This window comes from Pseudozyma flocculosa, assembly GCF_000417875.1.
Source record: "Pseudozyma flocculosa PF-1 unplaced genomic scaffold scaffold00006, whole genome shotgun sequence".
Taxonomy (NCBI): domain Eukaryota; kingdom Fungi; phylum Basidiomycota; class Ustilaginomycetes; order Ustilaginales; family Ustilaginaceae; genus Pseudozyma; species Pseudozyma flocculosa.
Genome location: NW_006920874.1, coordinates 894,096 through 917,889, shown reverse-complemented (window position 1 = coordinate 917,889; position 23,794 = coordinate 894,096). Strand labels below are relative to the sequence as shown.

Here is a 23,794-nt window from a genome sequence, read left to right as displayed (position 1 = left end):
AGCTGCTGGTATCAAGCTGCCGCTACTGTGTCAGCCAGGCGGTTGGGCAGCCAGTGGTCGCCTGCGCCGGCCGGCGAGTGAATGCAGCGGCAGTGTGCGAGGAGAGGCGCAAGCTGGAAGGGGGATGACGTGTGCAGGGGGCCGGGCTGGGAAACGAGGGAGGGGATGTGCGCAAGGCCAGGGTGGTGTCTTGATGGGACACGGAGCGAATGGCCGGAGCGGTTAGAGACGAGGCGGAGCGGTGGGTGAGGGCTGGAAAGGATGGGGTGGTGGTGGGTGGTGACGAGGGTCGACGACGAGATGGCTGGTGGAGGCGGAAAAAGATGCAGAGGCCAGGCCAGGGCCAGGCCAGCGCAGCCAGCCAGCCAGGAGGGCCAACCCAACACCCGGCTGCCAGCTGAGCCTGGCCTGGCCATCTCGGAGCCGCAAAAGAGGACCCTGGCTTAAGAAGAAAAGGCTAGGGCGAGGCAGGCACGCTCACCTCATCCGGCCCGCCTCCCGACGCTCGCTCGCTCGGCGTCTTGGTGCCCAACGGGTGCCATTCAGATTCTGGCCAACATCATTGCCACCACCACCATTACCGCCGCCGCCGCTATCCTCGCTGCTGTACTCTGGCACTACTGATTACAACCGCCCCGCACCACGCAGCATCGCAGTCACACCGCACACCATGGCGCTCCGGTCGCCCCTCTCCAGCTCGGTGAGGTCCCTCCTCGCCTCGTCTGGCCCCTCGACCTCTTCTGCCGGCGCAGCGGCAGCAGCAGCAGCAGCCGCTTCAGCCTCATCGAGAGCCACGGCCGCCAGGATGACGGTGCGCAGCTACTCTGACCGGCCACCGTCGGGCCCCATCCCGCCGCCCCACGCCGCATCATCATCGCCCTCTGCCTCGTCGTCGTCGTCGGCCTCGACCCCCTCGTCCTCGGCCTCTTCGTCGGCGTCCGACCAGACGCACTTTGGGTTCAAGACGATCCCGTCTTCGGAAAAGGAGACGCTCGTCGGTTCCGTCTTTTCCTCGGTGGCGTCCAAGTACGACGTCATGAACGACGCCATGTCGCTCGGCATCCACCGGCTGTGGAAGGACCACTTTGTCCAGAAGCTCGACCCGCGCGGCGGCATCAAAGTCCTCGACGTCGCCGGCGGCACGGGCGACATTGCGCTCCGCATCCTCGACCACGCCCGCACCGCCCACTACGACCGCGAGACGAGCGTCACGGTGCTCGACATCAACCCCTCGATGCTCGTCGAGGGCCAGAAGCGCTTCAAGCAGTCCATGTACTGGAACACGCCCCAGGTCTCGTTCCAGCTTGGAAACGCAGAGAACCTCGCCGCAACCATGGACGTACCCCCGCTCCCCGCGCGCGGCCCCAACAGCAAGCAGCCCCTCCTGCCGCAGCTCGAGAGCAAGCCCATCGCCGACCAGTCCATCGACCTCTACACCATCGCCTTTGGCATCCGCAACTGCACCCACATCGACCGCGTCCTCCAGGAGGCCTACCGCGTCCTCAAGCCCGGCGGCGTATTTGCCTGCCTCGAATTTGGCAAGGTCACCGTCCCGCTCCTCGCCCAGTGAGTTGCCGGCTGCCCCGGCCGATGGTGCACTTGCAGCCCCCCTCCCCCGCTTCATCGTCTGACAACCGTCCGCGCCCCTATCTCTCGTCGTCTTCTCTTCGCAGAATCTACCGACAGTACTCGTTCAACTTCATCCCGCCGCTGGGACAGCTGCTGGCGGGGGACAGGGAGAGCTACCAGTACCTGATCGAGTCGATTGAGCGCTTCCCGACGCAGCCCAACTTTGCGCGCATGATTCGCGACGCCGGCTTCCACCTGCCCGGGTCGCCCGCCGCCACGTCGCTCGGCTTCCCCGCTATCCAGTCGTCGCTCCTCGGCGGCGGTGGACCCGCCGCCGCCGCACCCAGGGACGAGGACCGCGACGTCCTGGGCGCTTGGGAGGACTTGAGCCTCGGTATCGCCAGCATCTGGATGGGCGTCAAGGTCTGATACCTACCGTGCCGAGCCCAGGCCAGCGAGATGGCGAGCGCTCCGTTTCGCACTCGAATGTAGAAACACCGCCTGCCCTCTGTTCGGATGAAACGCAACAAACTACCGGAGATAAGCCGACATGCTCAATCGAAACGGAGCACAACCCCCCTTTCTTTGCCAGACATGTCGAGCCGCTCAGCCGCGCCTCGATCCGACCTTGTCGCCGGAAAAAAGCGGTGATCCCTCGAGGCCCAGCTGCGCACAGAGAGAGAGCGAGAGACCGAGGCGGATCAGCCTCGGAGTCCTCGCACCGCAGCACGCCTTCCCCCTCTCGATGCCAAGTTAGCATCGCCACTCACCCTGCGATGAATCTCGTCGGCCCACACGCTCATGCGCCCGACGCTGTCCTCAAGGTGACGCACGCGCGCGCCCGTCTCGTCGAGGGCCTGCTGCCGCTGCTCCAGCTGCTGATGGTACTGCTGCTGCTGCCCCGCCAGCTCCGTCTGGGCCTGGTGCAGCGACGTCTCGAGCTCCATCAGCTTGACCTTGATGTGCTTGTTCTCCTCGCGCAGGCTCTCGACGTCCGTCCAAAGGTGCGAGGGCGGCGGCGACGAGTGCGTCGTCGTCGGCCCGTCGGACGGCGCAGACGAGGGCGAGGTCCAGTAGGCGGCTGCCGTCGCCGCCGGAGCCGAGGCTGCAGCCGCGTCGGGCCGGGTCGCTTCGGGCTCGGATTCGATCTCGAACTTGCCGCCATTGCCGCTATCCCACGCTTGGATGGTCCGCTTCGGCTCCTCTGGAATCACGTGCTGCTCATCGTAATTCGTCTCGTACTGCGAAACGTTCCCAGTCGCAACGTACGGCGACGCTGCGCTCTCGCTGACGCACGCCCCGTCGCCGAGCAGGGCAGAGGGACGCTCCGACTCGACCGAGCTGGCAAAGTCGGTTCGCCACGAGGGCCGTCCCTCTGCCTCTGGCAGGGTCGATTCCGACATGGTCCGCCTCGGCTTGGCTCGGCTGGCGGCTGAGCCAGCCGGTGGCTTGTCCTCGTCGCCTGCTTCGACCTTGATGCCCTTGACGTGCGAGCGCTGCGGCGGCGTTCCCCATCCGTCGTCCCAGGCGGCCATGAGGATGTCCTCGAGGTCTCGGTATCGGTGCCAGGTCGGGTACATGGCCGCCGATCCCGAAAGTCGGCTCTGGGCCCGCCTTTGTGCGGCCGTGCTTCGCTCGTTGCGAGCTTTGCTCTGTTGAGCCTGGTTCTCGGCATCGCTCAGGATCTCTTCGGCAATGTGCAGGCGGCTGGCAATGTGAAGGTCAGATACGGGCAAGAGGAAATCGGCCTCCTCTGCGTCTTGTTCACCTGCCGCCACGGCAGAAGATGCCTTGCCTGCCAGTTGGGCCTTGCTGTCCTCTTGCTCACGCTGCTTGAGCGCCCCATCGAGGTCGCCCACCCAGTCCTCTGACGGCACCGAGGACTGTGGGCGCTGGCTGCCGGGAGTGGCGACGCTCTTGACCGACGTGGCGGCCGCAGCATTGCTTGTCGACGAGGAGTCAGGAGTGCCTGCCGTCAGGCCAGCTGCACGACGCCACTTTTCCTCGGCTGAGCGGGATGCAACTCTGTTTGACTGTGACTGAGGCTGAGGCTCCGCCTCGGGGCGCTCGGCCCTCGAAGGGGCCCGGACGGCGCTGCTGACGGACGTCGCCGACAGACGCGTCGGCTCGAAGGCGGACCTCCAGGTGCGAAAGAGGGAAGTGGGGTGCTGCTCTGTGCCCAGAGACGGGAAGAGGTGGTCGATCCCCGAGGCGAGCCCGCCCAGCGAGAAGCCCGACCTGATCGGCTGGGACGTGCGGCTCGTCCGCGATTCCGCCGAGTGGTCAGGCTGCGGCGCTGCGTCGCCACGTCGCGTGGGTTTTTCGGAGTCGAACTCGCCCGCGGTCCCGTTGCGGAGCGCCTCTTGCTGCGCGCGCACCCTTTGGCGTGCCTCTTGGAGCTCTGCCTCGAGCTTTACGGCGGCGCTGCGGGGATCGGCTGAGCGGACGTCGCCAGAGAGGGCGGCGTCGACGAGGCTCTCGACGCGGCTGGCGGCGAGGGCGTTTACCCTTGCGAGGTCGAGCGCGACCCTCCTCCAGGCCTGGGCGTTGCGCTGGGCGAGGTTCTTTGTGTTCACGAGGCGGTGCATGGTTCTGCGCGTCTTTGCGGTGACGATGAGTGCGCCTGCGAGGGTGAGACCGAAGAGGACAAAGGAGAAGGTGGTCCTTCCCGAGTTGGTGCCGCTGGGCTGTGTCGATGCGTGGGGCGACGCCGAGGTGGATGAGGGGTGCGGGGCGATGCGAGAGGCGGGCGCAGGTGCAGGCTCGTGCAGAGGCTCGCGGTGGCTTTCGTCTGCTTTGGTGAAAGAGGGCAGGAGGGACGAGACCCAGGCGGTGACGGAGGACGGGCCAGAGCGCGAAGACGACGACGACGACGACGACGACGACGACGACGACGAGGGCGTTGACGAGGGGGCGGACGGTTGGGCCTGGTCTTTGTGGTCACGGAAGGGGTTGGAGGCGAAGCGGGTGCAGCAGGCGTAGCCGACTAGCATGGCTCACAGCAGGGTTGCGGCCAGGAAGCGGGGGTGCTGGAGGGCCAGTTGGCCAAGGGGCGACGGCGGGCTAGAGGGGGCCGGGTGAAACAGACGACGGACCTTGGGCTGGAAAGGGGAGGTAGGAAGGGGGACGATGGTGGTGAGGATGAGGGAGGTGGCAAGGCGTGAGTAGAGGCGTTTAAAGGATCCCCGCTTCGCTGCGACGGCGATAGAGGGAGGCCGGATGAGCTGGCAAAGAAAGCACGGAGCGACCAGGCCGTGCCGCTGCGGTGCTGCTTGGGTAACCTCGCCTCGCCGCCCGAAGGAGCGTGGGAAGAAGAGGGAGCGGGGGAGCGGGGGAGCGAGGGAGCGAGGGAGCGAGGGAGCGAGGGAGCGAGGGAGCCAGGGAGCCAGGGAGCCAGGGAGCCAGGGGGCGAGGGGGCGAGGGGGCAGCAGGTCAGCACGCAACCAAGCAACCAACCAAGGCGGGGTCAGGTTCAGGTTCCAGCTGCTGGCTGGCAGGCTCTCAGGGTCCAGCCAGGGTGGCCCATGCATGCAGCGCAAGCAGCTGACAGCTGGCCTGGCCACCTTTGGCGCGCGGGCGGGCGTGCGTTGTGTCGGCTGACCCGCGCTCGCTCGCTCGCCTGCTGCATTTTTACATTTTTTTTTTCTTTTTTCTGCTTGTCGCTCGCCGGCGGCCACCGGGCTGGCAGCTGCGCGCGCAACCAGACCCTGCATGCGCGCCAGACAGAGGTTGAGCTGTCGAGGCAGCAAGCACGGACGAAATTGTTTCGGCCGAGTGGGCAGCCAGCGATTCCGACTTGGACGTGAAAGCTCAATTGGCCCCCCGCCCAGCTCGGCCAGAGCCACGCAACGCAGGCGGCGGGTGGAGGCCAGCTTACCCCGCACTCACTCTGGCCGACGACCGCTCGTCTGTCTGCCCACCACCACCATCCTCGCCATCCCTAGGCCTCCACCCTCACCCTACACCATCCTCACGCCTTCAGTCCATCCCATCACCTACCTTGCCGCACACTCATCGACACCATGTCAAAGACGGCCACGACCACCATGGACCAGCAGGCCACCCAGGCGCTCGGCGCACACGAGTCGCTCCACTGCCCCGGCTTCGAGTCGTCCAAGGTCTTTGCCCTCTCGTCCCAGCTCCTCCGCAACCCGCCCCCCAACCTCCCCTCCCGCAAGCGCCTCGTACGCACCTTCCGCAGCATTTACCTCTTCATCATCCACCCCTCCAGCCCGCTCGACCCATCCAACCCGCGCTCCAAGCCCGTAGACGGCAAGGTAGAGACGTCCGGAGGCGCGCTCCGGCCCGCAATGTGGTTCGTCGACCTCAAAAACAAGGGCTTCGTCGGAAAGGGACAGCCGCCCAAGACCGTCCTCGGCAGAAAGACAAAGGCAGACGTCGTCATCGAGTGCAAGGACCGCGACTTTGTCGACATGGCCACCGGAAAAGTCCACCCGCAGAGGCTCTACAACGACGGCAGGGTGAGCCGTGATGGCCCCAATTTGTTCCACCCTTCCCTCGCTGAGCTTTTCGTCTTCGCCTCCCACCCCCCTCTCCTTGACCCCCCCCATCTCCCCCAGATCAAGATCCGCGGCAACCTCGACAACGCCCTCAAGATTGCCACCCTCATCTCGCACGAGCGCTCAAAAATCTACGGCACGCCCGCGCCCGCCCCTCCCTCCGACGCTCGCGCCCCCACCGCCGCAGAGGACTTCCAGCGCGAAGGTCACTCCAGCGACGACTATGGCGCCGGCAGCCCCGCTCCCGTCCCCAACCGCGCCAAGCTCTGAAAACGGCCGGCGTGCTCCAACGCCGCCTCTGCCGCACGGTGTCGATGCAACAAGGGCATTCTTCTGTCGTTCGAATGAATGGGCTGACCTCGAGTCTAAGCTAAGCGTGCTTACTGCTGCTGCTGCTGCTGCGATGCGATGCGGTGCGATCAAGAGGGTGTGGAGCGGAGCAGGGAGGGCAAGCGTCGAAAGCAAAGGCTGCTACTACCACCGAATACCGAGTGAAACGAGCGTATCGACGTCGAAAGACGAGTGAGATCAAACGAATGTGAAGGATAGGCCAGTAGTGTCACCTGCGCCGTCGACCGACGTTGGGGGCGAATCGCGGCAGGGACGGCAAAGGAACGACGAAACGATAAAAGGCATGAACGGAGCCGGTCAAAAGAGGCGCCCGATGTGGCCCGGTCGATGGGGGGTCCGGGGCATGAGTGCAAAGGACGGTGAAACGTCTTGAAGGGCAGCGAGCCAGAGCGGGTTGGTTAAGCGACGGTAGCGCGGGATAGATCCGCCGCCGATGGCGTCGCAACATGGCCTCTCCTTGGCCGTCTAAACGACTTGGAAACCCGCTCATCCCCCCTCTCAGCCGAAGCCGTAGCCGTAGCGGAAGCGGAAGCGGCAGCCGCACCGCGAAACATGCGCCACAGCCCGCCGATCCCTCGTGCCTCCCTGGAAGGTCGACTCGGATCAACGACAGAGGGGGAGGAGGAGGAGGAGGAGGCGGTGGCGACGAGGGTGGAGGTGCGCTGCGCCTTTTTCGCAGCCGCGACGACGGGGCCAGAGGAGGCGAGGGTGCGCGGCCGGACGTGTTCGCGCGATAGACGGTGGAGCGACGAGCTGCGCCGACGCGCTCCCGGCGCTACGCCCAGTCGACTCGGGTCGGTGGGCGGGGCATTGGCCCCCGCCGAAGTCGTCGTCGTCGTCGTCGTCTTCGAGAGTACCTGTACGCCGCCGTGCCGCAGCGTCGTTTTGAGGTCGCTCCCGTCGTCACCGTCACTGCCACTGCCGCTGCCACTGGTGTGGGTGCCGTCCCTTTTGCAGTGCAGATCCGTCACCCCGCTGGTTGCATCGGCGGCGTGACTTGGCACCTCGCTCTCGACGATAGGGGACAGGTCCGGAGAGATGTACGACGATCCCTCGCTCCTCGGCGTCGGCATCGTCGTCATCGCCGTCGCAATCGGCGTCTTGGACAAAGTGGCACGAGGGAATGTGTGAGGCGACACGACCTTGACATCGCCCATCTCATTCGGCGGTGACGGCAGTTCAGGCGCGACGCTCTCGCGCCGCATGCCGATGGCGGTCGGACCGGACGCAGCGCGACCGGGAAAGAGCGAGGCGAGCGACTTGGGCCGCCGCAGCGTCGCCAGGCCGAACCGTTTGACGCTCGATCTCTTCTCGGGTAGCCGTCCCGTCTCCAATTCGGATGGAGTGTGGTCGGGGCCTGAAAGCTTCGGCGACGACTGTAGTGGCGACGACGGCGTCTCGGGCGTGCGCGGAGGCTCGAGCAGCGGACTCAGGGCGTTGTCGTGCGGAGACGACTGCGGCTGCCTCCTTGCGCGCTCGGGCGAGGAGCAGGCCGAGCCGCCGCCGTCGCCGTCGTCGTGGCTGTGATTCTGCTTCGAGTCCCTGCGGAGCAGGTGCGAGGCGTACATCGCCTCGATCTGGTCCCTGGACGGCGGAGGAGGGCGTGGAGCAGCGGCGCTCTCGCTTTTGATCTGCGCCTCGGTCTGAGCGCCGGCGGCGGGAGACGCGTCTCGCTCGGGCGACGCCTCGATGACGTTGATCTCGGCCTTGACGAGGTCAGCGCTGCGCGTCACGACACGGCGGGCGGGGGTCACGGTGGCCTCTGATCCGGCCCTGACGCGGCTCTGGCGGCAGACGGCGCTGCAGCGCTGCGAGCACTGGCCGGGATGGCAGGGAGCGGACAGGGGCGCGTCCGACGAGCCGTAGCCCGACACGGACAGAGGACCCGGCTTGCTCGGCGCGGCTGCCTCGCTTGCGGCCGTCGACGTCTGCCTGGCCGCTTCTAGTCGCGCCATCTTGATCTCGAGCTCCTGGATCGTCTGGAGCAGCGTATCGCGCTCGCCCGCCTCGGGAGCCCGGTCCAACTCGCTGCCGGCCCAGGAGCCCAAAAGTGAAGAGCGGGTCTCGCTGATCATCCGCGCCAGCGCCTCGGCGATGGCACCCATCTGCTCCAGCTTCTGACGCACCTCGTGGCCATCGAGGTCGGTCTTGGTGCGCCGGTGGAGCCCGGAGCGGGGCCTGGGCCTGCCCTGCATCTTGCTCTCTGTTGCTGGGACCGGCGGGATCGCGGGCGCGTCTTGCGATACCTCAGCCGGCCTGGACACGATGCCGAAGCTGCTCGAGATCTTCACGTGGTGCTCGGTCTGGACGAGGCTGGGCTCGGCGACGCTGCTAGCACCGGCGCCAGCGTGCGAGCATTCGCTGGAGAGGTAGCTGTCGACCGAGACGCTGCCGCAGGTCAGCTCGGAAGCAGGCGTGGCAGGAGAGGCTTTGTCCCTCTGGCCGCCGCTGGCCACCCGGCGCTTTTCGGAAACGTCGGGAGTACGGACCGCGTCCACTTGAACGCCGATAGACGGTCGGCGAGCGGAGGTCCTCTCTTCCATCAGCTCCGCCTTGGAATCAGAGATGGACCTCCTGTGGCCACGCCTGGATCCGCTTGGCTCCCTCGATGGGCGACCCGGTTTCTTGGGCGTCTTTGCCTCGCTGGTAGAAGGTTGCTCGGAAGGGGCGACTTTGCCGCCGAACTGCTTGGCAAGAGACGCAACCTTGCGGATGCCGGTGCGCGGCGTGACGATTGCAGCCTGCTTGGGCAGTTGCGACGCCGACGGCGCTTGCAATCGGCGGCCGACCGCTGTTGCCGACTTCGTGGTGCCTGCTGCGCCTGGGTAAAAGAAATCGTCCGTTGCCGTAGCGGAGGTGTCGACCTGTTGTGATGGTGCGTGCTGAAGCTTCCTCGAAGGAGTGCGGAGTGGTCGCGACGGCGACAGAGCGGAAGGGGTATCGCGCTTCATCGGGCTAGGAGCCCGAGCCGACGCCACGGGCACCAGGCGCAACAGGCCAGATCCGGCTGCTGCATTTGCGATCGCCTGCTTCAGCGGGGTGCGATGAGGCCGATGCGGTTTCGCTAGCGAGGCGGTGCGACCAAGAAGCGGGATCGCACTGTCCGCTTTCGTGAAAGGAGACTGCGACAGCGTCGTGCCTTCGTCGGAAGCGTGGCGTTGGACCTCGGCCGCGCTGGCTCCGGCGACTTGGCGGTCTCGGCTGCCATCGGGCGAGTCGACGGCCTGCTCCATTCGCAGCTTCGAGCAGGCTTGAGGCTGGGGCCGAGATCGGAGAGCGGTCGGCCGTGCCTGCCAAGGAGGTGAAGCCTGGACGAGGTCGGTAGCCAGCGAGTCCATGCCCACAGCCGACAGCGTCGGCGAAGGAGGGGAAGCGGGACGCCGAGCGATCTGCAGATTCACATCGCCCTCCTTCATCATATCACGGCCGTGCTGCTGAAAGTGCGGGCCATGGGCTTGACGAGACTGCAGACGCTCCGGTGGGACATCGTACGGTCCCGTGTAGGGAACGTAGTCACCGTCGTCGTCGTCGTCGCTTTCGTGGCGACAGAGACGGCGGCTGCCGTGGCCGACAGCGCCCCTGGTCTCCCCGGGTGAGTACCCTTCGTCCTCGCTCATGCCGTCCTCGCTGGGGAACATGTCCATGATGTCCTCGAGCGAGTTGTCGAACGACGTCGACGTCGGGTCGAAGTACGGGTGGAGTAGCGCGTCGGCAGCGTCGATGCGATCGGCGGGCGCGGCGCTGAGCATGCAGCGCACCAGGTCCTCGAGGTCGGGCGGAATGTCCCAGGACCCGACCCAGACGCCGCTCATAGTGCGGTGGTAGTAGGCCTGCAGCTGCTCGCGCGTCTGGAACTGCTCATCCTGGAGCTCGAAGGGCGTCCGCGTCGCCGCAATCTCGAAAAAGGTGACGCCGAGGCTCCAGATGTCGCTGGCGCGCTCGTCGTGGAGATCTCCTCGAGCACGCTCGGGGGCGAGGTACTCGGGAGTGCCCCAAGAGACGTGGGTCATGAACGCATCCTTCTTGGATGCATCGTGGATCGTGGCGAAGCCGAAGTCGACCTGGGAGAGCAGGATGACGCCACGAGCAGGGACAGCAGGTCAGCAATGGCCAGATCGACGTCCGTCATGAGAGCGAGTATGCGCGTGTCCTGGCAGCTCACCAGGATGGGAGTCCCCTTGCCCAATAGGCCCGTGTAGTTGACGAGCATGTTGGCCACCTTGATGTCGCTGCGGGTGGGCAGGTGAGGCGGTAGCACGACTTGGTCGTCAGCAGACAGGTCACAGCATTGGAGATGGCGCTGCGCGATCGAGTCGAACTCACTTGTGGCAAACGCCTCGCTGGTGCAGCCAGAAGAGGCCGGAAAGGAGCTGCTGGAAGTACGATCGACATCGCTCGTCGGGCAAGCCCACCTTCATGGGCTCGTCGTAACACGGCATGACGATCCTGGAAAGAGAGCACATCATGCAGCGCGGGCCCCAATCCTCGCTTGTCAGTGCCAGGGTGTACAGCAGCTACGAGGGCCCAGCCTCGCCGAGGGACTCACATGGCGATCGAGGGGGTGACGACGAACTCATAGAACTTCACGATGCTGGGGTGCCAGTCGGGGCCGAAGATGCGATCCCCTCTGCTGCGGCCGCGTGGGGAGGACGAAGAGGAGAGCGAGCTGCTGCAGGTGGCGTCTCCCTCGGAGTGGTACGAAGCGTCGATGAGCGAGCGCAGCATCTTGAACTCGTGCCAGAGCCTCTCTGTGCGCGCCGACGACTGCGAGTTGCGCTCGCGCGTGCAGACCTTGATGGCCAGCGGGCGGTGGGCGGGGTTGTCGACCCGGACGTGGCCGACGCCGTTGAGCTTGCGCGTCGCGATCTGCGGGTAGGCAGAGGCGGGGAGGTGCTCGAGCTCCTTGACCGGTGTCGCTTCCCAGATGCTGCCCCATTCGCCGAAGCCTGGACGCGCGGCCGACGGCGAAGGCCAGGACACAAGACGATGGCGGGAAAGCGAAAAAGGGCAAGGTCGGGGGTCAGCACGCACGGCAGCAGTCACGGTTGCGCCATCGACGGACCCGCAGCGGCACCCACCGATCTCCTTGACAAAGTTGTAGCGAGCCGCCAGCTGCGAGTCCGAGAGGCTGAAGACGGCGGCCTTGTCGTTGCCGCGATTCCTCCGCTGGACCTGGCGCCTGCTGCTGTTGCTGCTGCTCTCGGAGCCGACGCCGTGCTGTACGAGGTCGCCGCCCATCGCGACGGCGGGCTGGGCGCGATCCTTGTGCCGGTCGTGGTGACCGTGAGCGAGACGCATCAGAAGCTGCTCCTTGCCCGCGGGGGCGTTCTGTGGCGACAGGAGGATGTCGGCCCTCCCGGCGGGCAAGCCGCGGTGACTGGCGTTCGGAGGCGAGTATCGCTGCTGCTGGCGCTGCTGGTGCTGCCAGTGGCGATGGGGCGGCGGAGCATCTCTGACCAGTCCGACGGCGTGCACCTCGACGTGGTGGTCGAGATCGAGAGCGTTGCGACGGGGCAGCGGCTGTGCTCGTGCGTCGGTGGTGGTGGTGCTGCTGGCTCCTTGTTGTTGCGACGGGGCGCCATGGCGTGGTAGGTGGTGGGCGCGCTGGTGGCAAGGGTTTGCTCCTGCATCGTGGAACGGAGGCACGGGTTTGCGGCGGTGCAGCGAGTGGACGGCCTTGGTCACTGGCGACCCACCACGCCCAACAATGAGGCTCTGTGTGGGTAGGCTCGCTGCCTCGGCGGCCCACTTGGCCGAAGGGGTGGGGCTGCCGATGGCCGGATCAGCGCCAGCGCCAGCGCCGGCATCAGCGCCAGCGGCACCGGCAGCAGTTGCTGCTGCTGCCAGCCTATCTGGCGACGCGTCCCCACCAGTCGCCTGGGCCGTACGCCGCGCCGTGATTCTTCTCGCTCCCGACGACGGCGCGCTGTTGCAGCCGTGGACGTGGCCCGTGGCTGCTGCTGCTGCTGCTTCTGCTGCTGCTGCTGTCGCTGCCACCGGCTTGTGTTTGTCGGCTGGGCGTGGAAGCCAGCTCATTGCCCTCGAGCCACCCTCGTCGGTCGCTGCGACTTTTGCAGATCGCTCTTGGACGTTTTCGCCTTGGTCGGCTTGCAATTGTCGCGCGGCTCGGGCAGTGCTCGCGCTCAGCAGGCTGCCGGCGACGGCGGCGAAGAGCGCGTCGTGGCAGTCTCGATCGTGGGTTGCGGTGGCAGCCTTGTGCGTCGTCTCGGTGAGCTTGCCATCGATGCTGCCAGCCGACATGATGAGCGCCGAGCGCTGGACGCGTCTGCACCGCCCTGTCTTGACGCTGACCGTCGTTGAGAGCTGCGATTCTTAAGACGACGTGCCAAGGATGCTCGCACAGCGGCAGCAGGGGAGGGACGCGGAAGAGCGGAGCGGCAATGGTGACGAGGAGGACGAGATTGAGAAGAGCGGACAGAAAGAGGGAAGCCCGAAGGAGGCGTGTGGCCGCTCGAGGAGTGGGCTATAAAGGTCGTCGAGGCGAGTTCCAGCCTTGTCGCGCCCGTCGCTCGACTTCATCTGGCCCACCATGGCCCCTATGACCGAGTCGAGCCGATTGCATCCGAAAGCTCCCTCGAGGCAGCAGTGTCTTGACTGAGAATCTTGGTTGCGCAACAAGAGCAGGCGTTGCGCCCCGAAGCTGCCTCTGCCAGCAGCAGGTAATCGCGGCAGAGGCTCCGAGGGGCCCGCTTTCTGGGTTCCATGATACCTGCCTGCCTACCTTCTGTACCTACGCACCAGCCTACGTTGACCGAGAGCAAGAGGTTGATCTTGCCTCCAAAGAGGCCGTCCGTGGCGGAGCTGCGGCATCAAAGAGATGAAGCACAGCAAAAGAGATGAAGCACAGCAACGAGAGCGACACTATACCGCGCGTGCTGGTTTGGTAGGTCCCTTGTCCCGGGGCGTGCGAGCTCGTCGGAGGGCCGAAGAGTGGGTCGAGATGAGGACGTCGAGTGGCTGTAGCCCGACAATAAATGGTTCACACGGGGCCTTTGTGTGGGCTGCAAGTCGTCCCTGTGTCCATGGGAGGGCACGAACCTCTTTCCTCCTCTGGCAGGTTGTTCGTGTCTGGCGCTGCGAGGCAATGGGAGCCATGTTGTGTTCAGGTGAAGTCCCTTTCTGGCGAGGATGCTTGCAACGGAGGGCGTCAGGAGTGAAAAGAGAGCCGTTACGCGGTGGTGCTCAGGGCAGCTGGCCGAATGGTGGGCATACGGGTGGCGTGTGTCGGTGCCTCGACGCCCCGGCGATCCTGCACGCCCTCTCTTCCCTGTACGGAGTGAGTGCTGCGGATGATGGCGCCGACAGGCAGCGCACCGATGTACCTGCTGCCTACCGCTGCCTGCCTGGCCATGGCATCGCTCCCGGGGCGAAGGTGCAGCCTCAGACCGTGACTTTGACGAGGAGGGAGCGGACTCCGTTGTTGCCCGGGCCTGCTCGCGAGAAGATGCCCACCCACGCACACACGCATGCCTGTACTCGGTTGTCCACAGCGATGCGGATGTGATGGCCATGAGGGTGAGGCTGCCAGGTGAGGGCGTGCTGATTGCAGTCAGGTCGCCGAAGAAGTCGTCGGAAGCTGCCGTACGGCTGTCGGGACGCTGCCGTCGAGGGGCGGCATCGATGGCCGCTGGTGGCAACGAGACAAGTCGAGCTCGGGCAGGACGGCTTCGTCATGGCGGGCGACGTCGAGGCCGAGGTCGAGGCTAGGTCGAGGGCGAGGGACCCGGACCCACGCGGCAAAAATGGGACGGACCCGACCCGTGGCCCAGCCGAATTTCGGGCCGTCCAAGACGCCGCGGCAGAGGAAGAAGCAAAGACTGGGCGGGCGCCATGGACGCCATGGATGCCAGCATCTCTGGCGCGGCCGCTCGCCTGCTTGAATTGCACGCCAGCTGGTTGGGCCCCCGCAGCCTGCCCTGCCATGCCCATGGTTGGCGCTGGTGTTGGTCGCGGTGGTGGTGGTGGTGTTGGTGGTGGTGGTGGTGCGGGGTCTCGGACCAGCTCCGCTGCCCTGGCGGCCTGTCCCGACCTGACCTGACCTGACCTGACCTGACCTGGCCTGGCCTGGCCAGGCCAGGCCTTGCTTCCTTCTCACGCTCACCATCGGCTCTCGCTCCGTCACCTCGCCCTGCCTTGCCCCCCGCCCCCGCCCTCTTTTCTCGGAGACACATAAAGCAAACGGCGGCAGCCTCGTCCCTCACCTCTGGGGACCTTCGCCATCACCCACCACCGCCTCCCAGCAACGGCCCCGCACGCAACCAAGTGCTCCTCAACCATGGCCAGCCGACTCGCCCGCTCCGTCGCCTCGGGCAGTGCCTCCAAGCGCCTCTGCCGCGATGCCGCCGCGAGGAGGTCTCTCGCCACCGCAGCGGCCTCGACCGCCGCCTACGGTAGCAGCAGCAGCATGTCGTCCATCTTTCCCACCGAACCTGCCATGCCCACCGTCCTCACCTCGTCCATCCCCGGGCCGCAGAGCAAGCAGGCCAGCGAGCGCATCGGCACCTTCCAGGACAACCGCGCCCACGGCTTCGTCACCGACTACCAGAAGTCGATCGGAAACTGGATCGTCGACGCAGACGGCAACGTCCTCCTCGACATGTTTGCCCAGATCGCGTCGATCGCAATCGGCTACAACAACCCGGACCTCATCGCCCTCGCGCGCACCGACGAGTTCATCACCGCCACCATGAACCGCCCCGCCCTGGGCTCGTTCCCGCCCACCACGTGGACCGAGTGGGTCGACACGGGCCTCGGCACCGTCAAGCCGCGCGGCCTGCAGCAGGTCTTTACCGCCATGTGCGGCAGCTGCGCAAACGAAAACGCCTTCAAGGCCGCCTTTATGTCCTACCGCGCCCGCGAGCGCGGCGAGCAGGCCAGCTTCACGCCCGACGAGCTGGCGTCGTGCATGCGCAACCAGGCGCCGGGCAGTCCGGACCTCAGCATCCTCAGCTTCAGCCAGGCCTTCCACGGCAGGCTGTTTGGCTCCCTATCGGCCACCCGCTCCAAGGCCATCCACAAGGTCGACATCCCCTCGTTCAACTGGCCCTCGGTGCCCTGGCCCGCGGTCCGCTACCCGCTCTCGGAGCACGCGCGCGAGAACGCAGACGCCGAGCGGGCGTCGCTCGCCATGGTCGAGGAGGCCATCGTCGACTCGCGCAAGCCCGGATCGCCCTACGGCGCCGTCGCCGCCCTCATCGTCGAGCCCATCCAGAGCGAGGGCGGCGACAACCACGCCAGCCCGAGCTTCTTCCGCGGCCTCCGCGACGTCACCAAGCGCCACGGCGTCTACATGATCGTCGACGAGGTCCAGACGGGCGTGGGCGCCACGGGCAGCTTCTGGGCCCACGACAAGTGGCAGCTCGACACGCCGGCCGACTTTGTCACATTCTCCAAGAAGATGCAGGTGGGTTTCGCGGCCTCGGGGCCCAGCGTAGCGCAGCACGATGCGATGAGAAGCGCCACCCGCTGACCGCCTCCTTTGGCCCTTCGTCCCCGCTCCTCTGTGCCCGCCGCGACTCGACAGGCCGCCGGCTTCTACCACAACCTCGACACGCGTCCGACGATGGCCTACCGCAACTACAACACGTGGATGGGCGACCCGACGCGGACGCTGCAGGCGCGGCAGATTATCCAGACGATCCGGACGCACGGGCTGGTGGAAAAGACGGCGTCGGTGGGCTCGCACATCTTCCGGTCGCTGACGTCGCTGTTTGAGACGGCGGCGGGGCGGGGCAAGGTCGAGAACCTGCGGGGCGAGGATGCGGGCACGTTTATCGCGTTTGACTGCACGACGCCCGAGGTGCGAGACCGGCTGGTGATGGAGATGCGCCGGGAGGGCGTCCACCTCGGCGGATGCGGGGAGCGAGCCATCCGGCTGAGGCCGATGCTGGTGTTTGAGCAGGGCCATGCCGACCTCTTCCTCGAGAAGATGGAGCGGGTGCTCAAGAAGCTGTAGCGTAACCTCGCGGTTCGTAGAGGTGCAAATGTATCCGTGTCAGGAACCGGCGTTGATCCCGAGGTCTCTAGACGGCGGGCTAAGGCTGTACGGCTGCGGACATGGCTGCCCTTCGTTGTCGGGCGTGGTCGCAGCGATGGCTGTCTGACATGGGTGCGGCTCAGTCTAGTCGCCGGGAAGAGTCGCGAGTGCGGAGCGGAGCGGAGCGGTGAAGCCAAGCCTGGCATGACCTTGACTGGGAGCGCGGAACCTCTCTCGCACGCGCCCCCAAAGTGGAGGGAGGGGCGCGGGCGGAAAGTCGAAAAGGGCTGCGAGCGAGCGGTGTTGTCGGGACTCACCCGCCCTTTGACTTCTTCCTGCTTGCGCACCATCACCTCTCCCCGCCCACCCTCGTCCCCTCGCGTCTTCCTAGCTCCACCGACATCATGTCCACCACCGCTGCTGACACCGCCAGTGCCGTCGCTACCGCGAGCGCAAACGACACGGCGCTCGACACGGCGACGACGTCGGTGCTTGCACCCACCAGCAGCTCGGATGCGGTCGACGCCAACGCCGTGACCGAGGACGAGGCGGCGCTCTACGACCGCCAGATCCGGCTGTGGGGCCTCGAGGCGCAGACGCGCATGCGCACCTCGCACGTCCTCGTCTGGGGCTTCACCGGCGTCGCCACCGAGGTCATCAAGAACATTGTCCTCTCGGGCATCGGCACCCTCTCCATCCTCGATCCCGACACGGTGCGCGACGAGGATCTCAGCGCCGGCTTCTTTTGGAGGCAGGACGACGTTGGTGCCTCCGTGAGTCCGGGCAGGGCCGACGGCCGCCGGTGCATGTCGATGAGGCGCACGGCAGCAGGCTGACTGTAGGCTTATCCCTTGCTTCGTCACGATAGAGGGTTGCGGATGCACCCGTGGACAGGATCCGCGCGCTCAACCCGCTCGTCAAGGTTCAGGGGCTTACTGACCAGTCCATCCTCCAGGGCTCGCCGGAGGAGGTGGCGGCCAAGGTCAAGCAGCTCGGCGTCGACGTTGTCGTGGCGTGCAGGGGCACCAAGCTCGAGCTGGTGCGTACATCCCCGCTCCCCTTGCCCCTCCTCCCTTTCCGCGCCGTCTCACCGGATGCAGCTCACCACTCCATCCGATCTTGTCTCTTCTCCACCCTCTCACACCACCGCCACCGAAGACGACGCTCAACGACGCGCTGCGCCTCTCGTCGACCAAGTTCTACGCCACGTCGTCGTTCGGGTTCGGCGGGTACATCTTCTCCGACCTGGGAGCGTCGCACGACTTTATCACCGAGCGCGTGCTCCCGCCATCGTCGTCGTCGACGCAGCCGGAAAAGAAGCGGATCAAGAACCGCACGACGTTCGTGCCGCTCTCGCACAGCCTCGACATGACGTGGGCGGGTATCGAGGCGCGCAAGATCAAGAGGCTCAGACTGGCCCCCGGTCTGTGGACAGTCTGGGCATCGTGGGAGGCTCAGCAGCACGGTGGTGGTGGTGGTGGGGAGTTGAGGGAGGTGGCGGAAAGGATGATGGTGGAGAGGGGTGTGGATCCTTCGTTGGTCTTTGAGGCGCAGGGCGTCGACAGGCAGGCGTGGTTCCAGTGAGTTCTTTCGCCCGTCATCCTGTGCCGACGGCCGCGGTGCTTGGTTTGTGCTCTCACTCGTCTCGAGTCGACATCACTGACGAATGCCCGTTCACACTTGCATGCAGGACGTATGCGGCATCGACGTCGACGCGCGGCGAGTTCGCACCGACGTGCGCTGTCCTGGGCGGTCTACTGGCTCAGGACGTCCTCAACGCCCTCGGAGGCCGAGAGGAGCCCATTACCAACTGGCTCATCCTCGACGCCATGGGCAGCGGAAACGCCACACTCCACACTGTCGGATCCGCCGTTTCGACCCAGGCTGGCGTCGCTGTCTAGCCACCCTCCCAGCCAGCAGGGAACTAGGCAAGCAGGCACGCAAAGGATGCACGGACGAGGATGGTGGGGAGAATGGGGATTCCGTTCCGAACGTCTGAAAGAGCGGGGAGGGGAGGGATAGGGAGCGACTGGATCGTCCTCGAGCGGAGGAAGGGCAGAGACGGAAGCAGAGCGGGGCAAGGCAAGGCAAGGCAAGGCGAGGCAGCAAGCAAAGGGAACTGAAGGGATGGGGCGGCGCGCACGCGTATGGGGTATAAAGGCAGGGAGGGAGGAGAGAAAGAGCAAAGAGCAAGCGAGATCCAGTAGAACGAGACGAGGAGGATGGCCAGCAGCAGGCAGAGAGGCCGAATGGGCCCGCCGGCTCGCCATCCAGACCTGCGGGAGATGAAGATTAAAGAATGATCTGCAGCGAGGGCCACTTTGACGACGACGACGACGGCACGCCGCTCGCGCCTCAGACGAGGACGACGAGGGCAAAGGCGCTGGCGGCGGCGACGGCGGTGGTAGCCCAGCGCCGGGCCTGCTGCGAGGCGGGGGCGTCGTTCTGGGCGTTGCCGCCCTGGATGATGGCGTAGCTGGGCTTCTGGCCCTTTTTGGCCACGGCGTAGTTTGCGGCGTACTGTCCGGGAGCGCCGCAGTTGCTGCCGTAGTTTGCGTCGCAGGCCTGGGTGCACTTGTTCTTGTCAGCGGTGCCCAGGTTGGGCTTCTGGCAGGCGTCCTTGCACGCCGTGTTGCGGCCGCGGCAGTCTGCGAGCATGACGGGCCAGTTGTACTGCTGCAGCCTCGAGTCGCCCTTGTCGCAGCGGCAGGCGGCTCCCATGTACTTTGTCTCGCAGAAGTTGTCCTTGACCTTTGCGCCGTCCTGTACGCAGCCTGCCTTTGCGCAGAAGTCGACCTGCTGCCGGCAGATGGCCTCCTTTGTGAGCGAGGGGACGGATGCGAGGGCGAGGTTCCACTGGTAGTCGGGGAGGCCCGAGGTGTCGGCAAAGACCATCTGGTACGGGTTGGAGGCGAGCTGGGGCAGGGTGGCAAAGGTGGCGGTGGCGGTGGCCGAGGGAAGGGTGAAGTTGGAGGAGACGGTGTGGCCGTAGGGGGGCAGGGAGGTGGGGAGTGCGGAGACGTCGATGGTGGTGGTGCTCGAGGGGAGCGGGGGCTGGCTGTAGGTGAGGGTGCCCTGTGCGACGGCGGGCGAGGTGTTGATGCTGCTGCTGGTGAGCTGGCTGACGGTTGCGCCGCTGACGACCGAGACGCTGCCGCCGGTGGGGAGCGGGGTGGTGGCGACCGACGACTGGGCGGTCGGGGTGGGAGGGGCCTGTGTCGCGGCGGGTGCGCCGCCCGAGGTGAGGCCGCCGCCGAGGTCGAGGGAAGCGGGCGCGGAGGGCTGCGCCTTGCTGGCCTGATCTGCGAGCGAGATGGAGAGCTGGGCGTTTGCGGTGGTGGCGGCGGCTGCGCCCAGGAGGGCGACGAGGGCCAGGGCGCGCGTCATGGCTGTAGGGCAGGGGAGGAGAAGGAGAGTTGGCGGCGGAACGGAGAGACGGAAAGAAGACAAAGAGATGACAGGGTGCGCTGCGAAGGAAGATGTCTAAAGAGGAGCAGAGAGGGCGAGGTTGATGGAGATGGGGATGAGGATGGCGAAGGGGGAAGTGGTGACGGTGATGGCGACCAAAGGAGAAAGCGAGAGAGCGAGAGCGGGAGCGGGAGCGAGAGGATGGACGAGAGGAACAAACGATGGCCGCGATACGATCCATCAACGGCGGCGGCTCCAAGCGAGGCCACAGAGGCAGGCGAGGCCAGCCAGCCACTCTGTGTCTGGCTCCGCTCACTGCCCGCGGGTTCGAGTGTCTGCGGGGAAAAGCCCAAAAGCAGGCGGCGGGTCTGCCCTCTCAGCCCTCTCTCACGCGGCAGCCAGCGCAGGGCAGGGCGGGGCGGGGCAGGATAGCAGGCTAGAGGGCAGGCCAGCCAGGCCAGGCCAGGCCAGGGCAAGCCGAGGTCACAGAGGCCAGAGCGGAGCGCGGATCTTCAAGGTGCAGCTGCAAGCGGCATCGCATCGCATCGCAGCGCAGCGCAGGCAGACCGTCTTTGCCCGCCCGCCTCGTCTCGCCTGGCCGCCAGGCAGCTCTGCCTCGGTTGGGATTTTCCGCGAGTCGAGTCGAGTTGGCGGAGTCGGTTGGCTGGCCTCAAGCGAGCCAGGTGCCAGGCGCCAGGCCCAGCTCGACCTCGACCCTGCATCGCATCGGGCAGCGATTTTGCGATTTTTGAAAATTCCAGATCGGCTCCACTTTTTGCCCAAAACCCGTTGGCCCCGGCCAGCTTGCCAGCCAGCCAGACAGACAGCCAGCCAGGGTCCGACCTGGTTGCTCGCCTCGCTCTTGCTTCTGGCCACCACCGGGCTCATCACCTCGACCTGGCCTCGACTCGACTCACTCACCGCCGCTCTCCATCCTCCAATGATCCCTCCAATACCACGCTAACGCCGACGCCTCGCCGCATCGACACCGCCATGTCCAGCCGTGGCTTCGGTGCCACGCCCTCGGGCTCGGGCCTCCGCTCCCTCTCCCAGCCTGTCCCCATCAACCCTCCCTCCTCGTCGCCCTCGCTCGCCCGCTCCGCCCGCATTCCCCAGCCCATATTCTCCGCATCCCAACCGACACCTGCCACGCCAGCACGCGCAAACAGGCCGACATGCTTCGAGTGTGGCACTCACCGCATGCGCGTGCGCAGGGGACAGCTCATCTGCAAGTACGGCCACGTACAGCACAACTTCCGCATCGAACATGCTTTCGACGACGAGTTCGAAGAGAGCCAGCGCACAACAGCGAGGCGCAAAATGACCAGGGCAAAAAGGAAGCGCACATTCACATCGAGGAGGACCGGCGCTGTCTCGGAGCTCGAAGACGACGACGACGAAGAAGACGACGACGATGACGAGACGGCCCATGATCTGTCTTACCTCGACGCCTCCGACGGTCAGCACGGTCGTAAGCGCAGCCGCAGCCGCAGTCGCAGGAGCAGAAGCAGGGGCAGGTCTACCGCCTACCGAGCAGGCACGGGCACAGACGCAAAGATGCAGGGCAGGTTCAAGCGACTCCAGTGCCTCCAGCTCATCCTTCGCATGCAGCTCCACCAGCTCAACCACCACTTTGGCGGCAACCTGCCCCCCGAGACCGAGACCGTCGCACGAGAGCTGTGGGCTCTGCTCGTAGCATCCCTCCCCGTATCCGAGTTCCCGCCCGAACCCCTGGTGGCGGCCACCTTCGACTACCGCGCCACCCACGACATCGACGACGACCGCGACCACATCCGGACCGACCGCGGCACAGAGCCCATCTACGACGTCCGACACGACTTTGAGCTCGAAGACAGGCTCGCAGAGAGGGACCGTCGCAAGCGCATCGAGGCAAAGAGGCAGCAGCGCAAACGCAAGGGCGCCTTTGAGCCCGAGTCCGATGCCCAGACCAGCGGCACGGAGGGCTTCACCGACGACGACCACGCCCCGGGCGACCTACAGGACCCCGAGGACATGCTCGCCTCGCTCGATCCCGTCTTTGCAAAGGAGCGCCGCGACAAGCGACGGCGCGAGGGCAGCCAAGGCGCCCAAGGGGACGGCATGCGCTCCGACAGCGACCAGGACGACGACGACGACGACGAAGACGAATACGACGGCGACGGCGATGGCCATGGCCATGGCGAGGATGATGCAGGGCGTCAAGGATCGCAAACAAGCTCCCGCAGGTCCGGCTGGCGTCGGAAGCAGGGCAGGCGGAGGCTCGCGCCCATCTACAAGCCTCGCAGCGCCGAAACGACCGATGCCGAGAGCGAGTGGTCCGAGGGCTACCGCTCCGCCGGCGCGTCATCGACGGCATCGAGGCGGCAAGCACGGCAGACCGGGTCCCGCCGGCTCCATCCGGGCGGCAGCGGCATCGGAGAGAAGCGCAGGCTGATGAAGTTTGCGTCTCTGCCATCGACGCTCGCCATCCTCTACCTGACGCTGTCCAAGCTGCAGATCCCGATCCTGTGGGGCGACCTGACCGAGCTGGCCGCCTCGTACCGGCTCACGTTCCTGGAGGCGGTGCAGCGGCTGCCGCCGGACCTCGTCCTGCTGCTCAACGCCGACGACGTCCGGTACGGCAAGCTGGACGTGTCGAGCGTGCCGGCAATTTCCTCGCTCAACGTCCACGCGGCCAAGCTGGCGACGCTGCTGCACGTCAACTTTGGCATCACATTCGAGGAGCCTAGCGGCGCCGTCATGCTATGGCGCCTCGTCGACGGCATGGGCCTGCCTCCGACCATTTACTGCGCGGCCAAGCGCCTGCTCAGCTTCGTCGGCGTACAGCTGCACATCACTCCGGCGGCAGCGGCGGCGGGCGAAGAGAGCGGTGCTGCGGTCGTAGGTGAAGGGCCGGCCAAACGAGGTCGGCCATCGCGTCGGACTCGGTCGATGGAGCAGCGCTACCCCGTTCCGCGCGAGTTTATCATGATGGCCGTCGTCCTGGTGCTGGTCAAGATGCGGTACGGCATGGACGGACAGGGCCGGTACGAAGATGTCGTCTACCCTGCCGTCGAATTTGGCGCCTCCGAAGACGGGCAGCAGCAAGGCGACACCACCACGACCGGCGGGGAAGCTGGACCGAGCTTGGGCTTTGTGTCTGGGCTGCCGACGCTGAGGCGGTGGGTGACGGCGCTGCGGGAAACGTCCGAGGCCAAGCGGCACGATGCGGCATCGACGCACGAGGTGTACCGCGCCGTCGAGCCGCTCGACATGACGCCGGGCGAGGTGGACGGGTACCTTTCGTTTCTCGAGACCAACCTGATCCTGCCCAACCCTTTGGCGCTGTACAACTGGCGCCGGACGGCCGAGCGCGACGACCTGCTGTCGTTCGGACGGGCCATGGACCTTTCCTCGTCTTTGGCGGGACAATTTGACTCGGTGTCATCGTCGGCTTCATCTCCTCGACCTGGAGGGGGAGGCGGGTATGAAGCGAAGCGAAGTGAGATCCTCTCCCGTCTCTACTCTCTTCCCTCCCGCTCCCCTGCCTCGTCGATGCGGGAAGGGAGGGGGGAAGGGATGGAAGCGGGAACGCACTATCCGATCTACAGACTCACCACCGATCCAAGTGGGACGGTAGCCGTCGAATCGCACAGGATCTACATGGACATCCTCGACCATGCCAACGCCCTCGTCGGCATCTCACCCCCTCCCTCTTACATCCCCCCTCCTGCCGCACAACGAACCAGGTCGGCCCAGATGGTCGTCGACGAACGTACATGGGGTCTCCAATTCGCCGTCGAACTCGTTGAAGACGAGATCCTCAAACGATTAAAGCAGAGGAGGGACGAGGTTCAACGTGCAAACAGAGCCAGACGTGGGCATCAGGCGGTACAGGATCAAGTCGAAGTCGAAGTCGAGGAATGATGATGCGATTCCCGGAATTGGGTAGCCCAGCCTCGTGCACATC

General features: G+C 66.0%; 8 protein-coding genes across 8 annotated transcripts; 5 read left to right on the top strand and 3 right to left on the bottom strand.

Annotated features, from left to right (window-relative positions):
* Nucleotides 1-670: 670 nt before the first annotated feature.
* Nucleotides 671-1,998, top strand: PFL1_02403 (uncharacterized protein; the record flags this gene model as incomplete). Its single annotated transcript, XM_007879915.1, has 2 exons — nucleotides 671-1,566; nucleotides 1,674-1,998. 2 exons carry the CDS (start codon nucleotides 671-673, stop codon nucleotides 1,996-1,998), a joined length of 1,221 nt encoding a protein of 406 aa, XP_007878106.1.
* A 177-nt stretch (nucleotides 1,999-2,175) lies between these two features.
* On the bottom strand, nucleotides 2,176-4,562 carry PFL1_02402 (uncharacterized protein; the record flags this gene model as incomplete). Its single annotated transcript, XM_007879914.1, has 2 exons — nucleotides 2,176-2,235; nucleotides 2,340-4,562. The coding sequence occupies 2 exons, from the start codon at nucleotides 4,560-4,562 to the stop codon at nucleotides 2,176-2,178; spliced, it is 2,283 nt and encodes a 760-aa protein (XP_007878105.1).
* Nucleotides 4,563-5,591: 1,029 nt separating this feature from the next.
* PFL1_02401 (uncharacterized protein) lies at nucleotides 5,592-6,359 on the top strand (the record flags this gene model as incomplete). Its single annotated transcript, XM_007879913.1, has 2 exons — nucleotides 5,592-6,050; nucleotides 6,150-6,359. The coding sequence occupies 2 exons, from the start codon at nucleotides 5,592-5,594 to the stop codon at nucleotides 6,357-6,359; spliced, it is 669 nt and encodes a 222-aa protein (XP_007878104.1).
* Nucleotides 6,360-6,838: 479 nt separating this feature from the next.
* Nucleotides 6,839-12,701, bottom strand: PFL1_02400 (uncharacterized protein; the record flags this gene model as incomplete). Its single annotated transcript, XM_007879912.1, has 5 exons — nucleotides 6,839-10,501; nucleotides 10,603-10,669; nucleotides 10,764-10,886; nucleotides 10,987-11,386; nucleotides 11,519-12,701. The coding sequence occupies 5 exons, from the start codon at nucleotides 12,699-12,701 to the stop codon at nucleotides 6,839-6,841; spliced, it is 5,436 nt and encodes a 1,811-aa protein (XP_007878103.1).
* A 2,035-nt stretch (nucleotides 12,702-14,736) lies between these two features.
* Nucleotides 14,737-16,416, top strand: PFL1_02399 (uncharacterized protein; the record flags this gene model as incomplete). Its single annotated transcript, XM_007879911.1, has 2 exons — nucleotides 14,737-15,864; nucleotides 15,985-16,416. The coding sequence occupies 2 exons, from the start codon at nucleotides 14,737-14,739 to the stop codon at nucleotides 16,414-16,416; spliced, it is 1,560 nt and encodes a 519-aa protein (XP_007878102.1).
* A 425-nt stretch (nucleotides 16,417-16,841) lies between these two features.
* Nucleotides 16,842-18,338, top strand: PFL1_02398 (uncharacterized protein; the record flags this gene model as incomplete). The annotated part of the gene is made up of 4 exons (XM_007879910.1): nucleotides 16,842-17,210; nucleotides 17,306-17,476; nucleotides 17,596-18,017; nucleotides 18,128-18,338. 4 exons carry the CDS (start codon nucleotides 16,842-16,844, stop codon nucleotides 18,336-18,338), a joined length of 1,173 nt encoding a protein of 390 aa, XP_007878101.1.
* Nucleotides 18,339-18,792: 454 nt separating this feature from the next.
* Nucleotides 18,793-19,824, bottom strand: PFL1_02397 (uncharacterized protein; the record flags this gene model as incomplete). Its single annotated transcript, XM_007879909.1, has 1 exon — nucleotides 18,793-19,824. One exon carries the CDS (start codon nucleotides 19,822-19,824, stop codon nucleotides 18,793-18,795), a length of 1,032 nt encoding a protein of 343 aa, XP_007878100.1.
* A 1,014-nt stretch (nucleotides 19,825-20,838) lies between these two features.
* Nucleotides 20,839-23,659, top strand: PFL1_02396 (uncharacterized protein; the record flags this gene model as incomplete). The annotated part of the gene is made up of 2 exons (XM_007879908.1): nucleotides 20,839-23,326; nucleotides 23,574-23,659. 2 exons carry the CDS (start codon nucleotides 20,839-20,841, stop codon nucleotides 23,657-23,659), a joined length of 2,574 nt encoding a protein of 857 aa, XP_007878099.1.
* Between the last annotated feature and the right edge of the window lie 135 nt (nucleotides 23,660-23,794).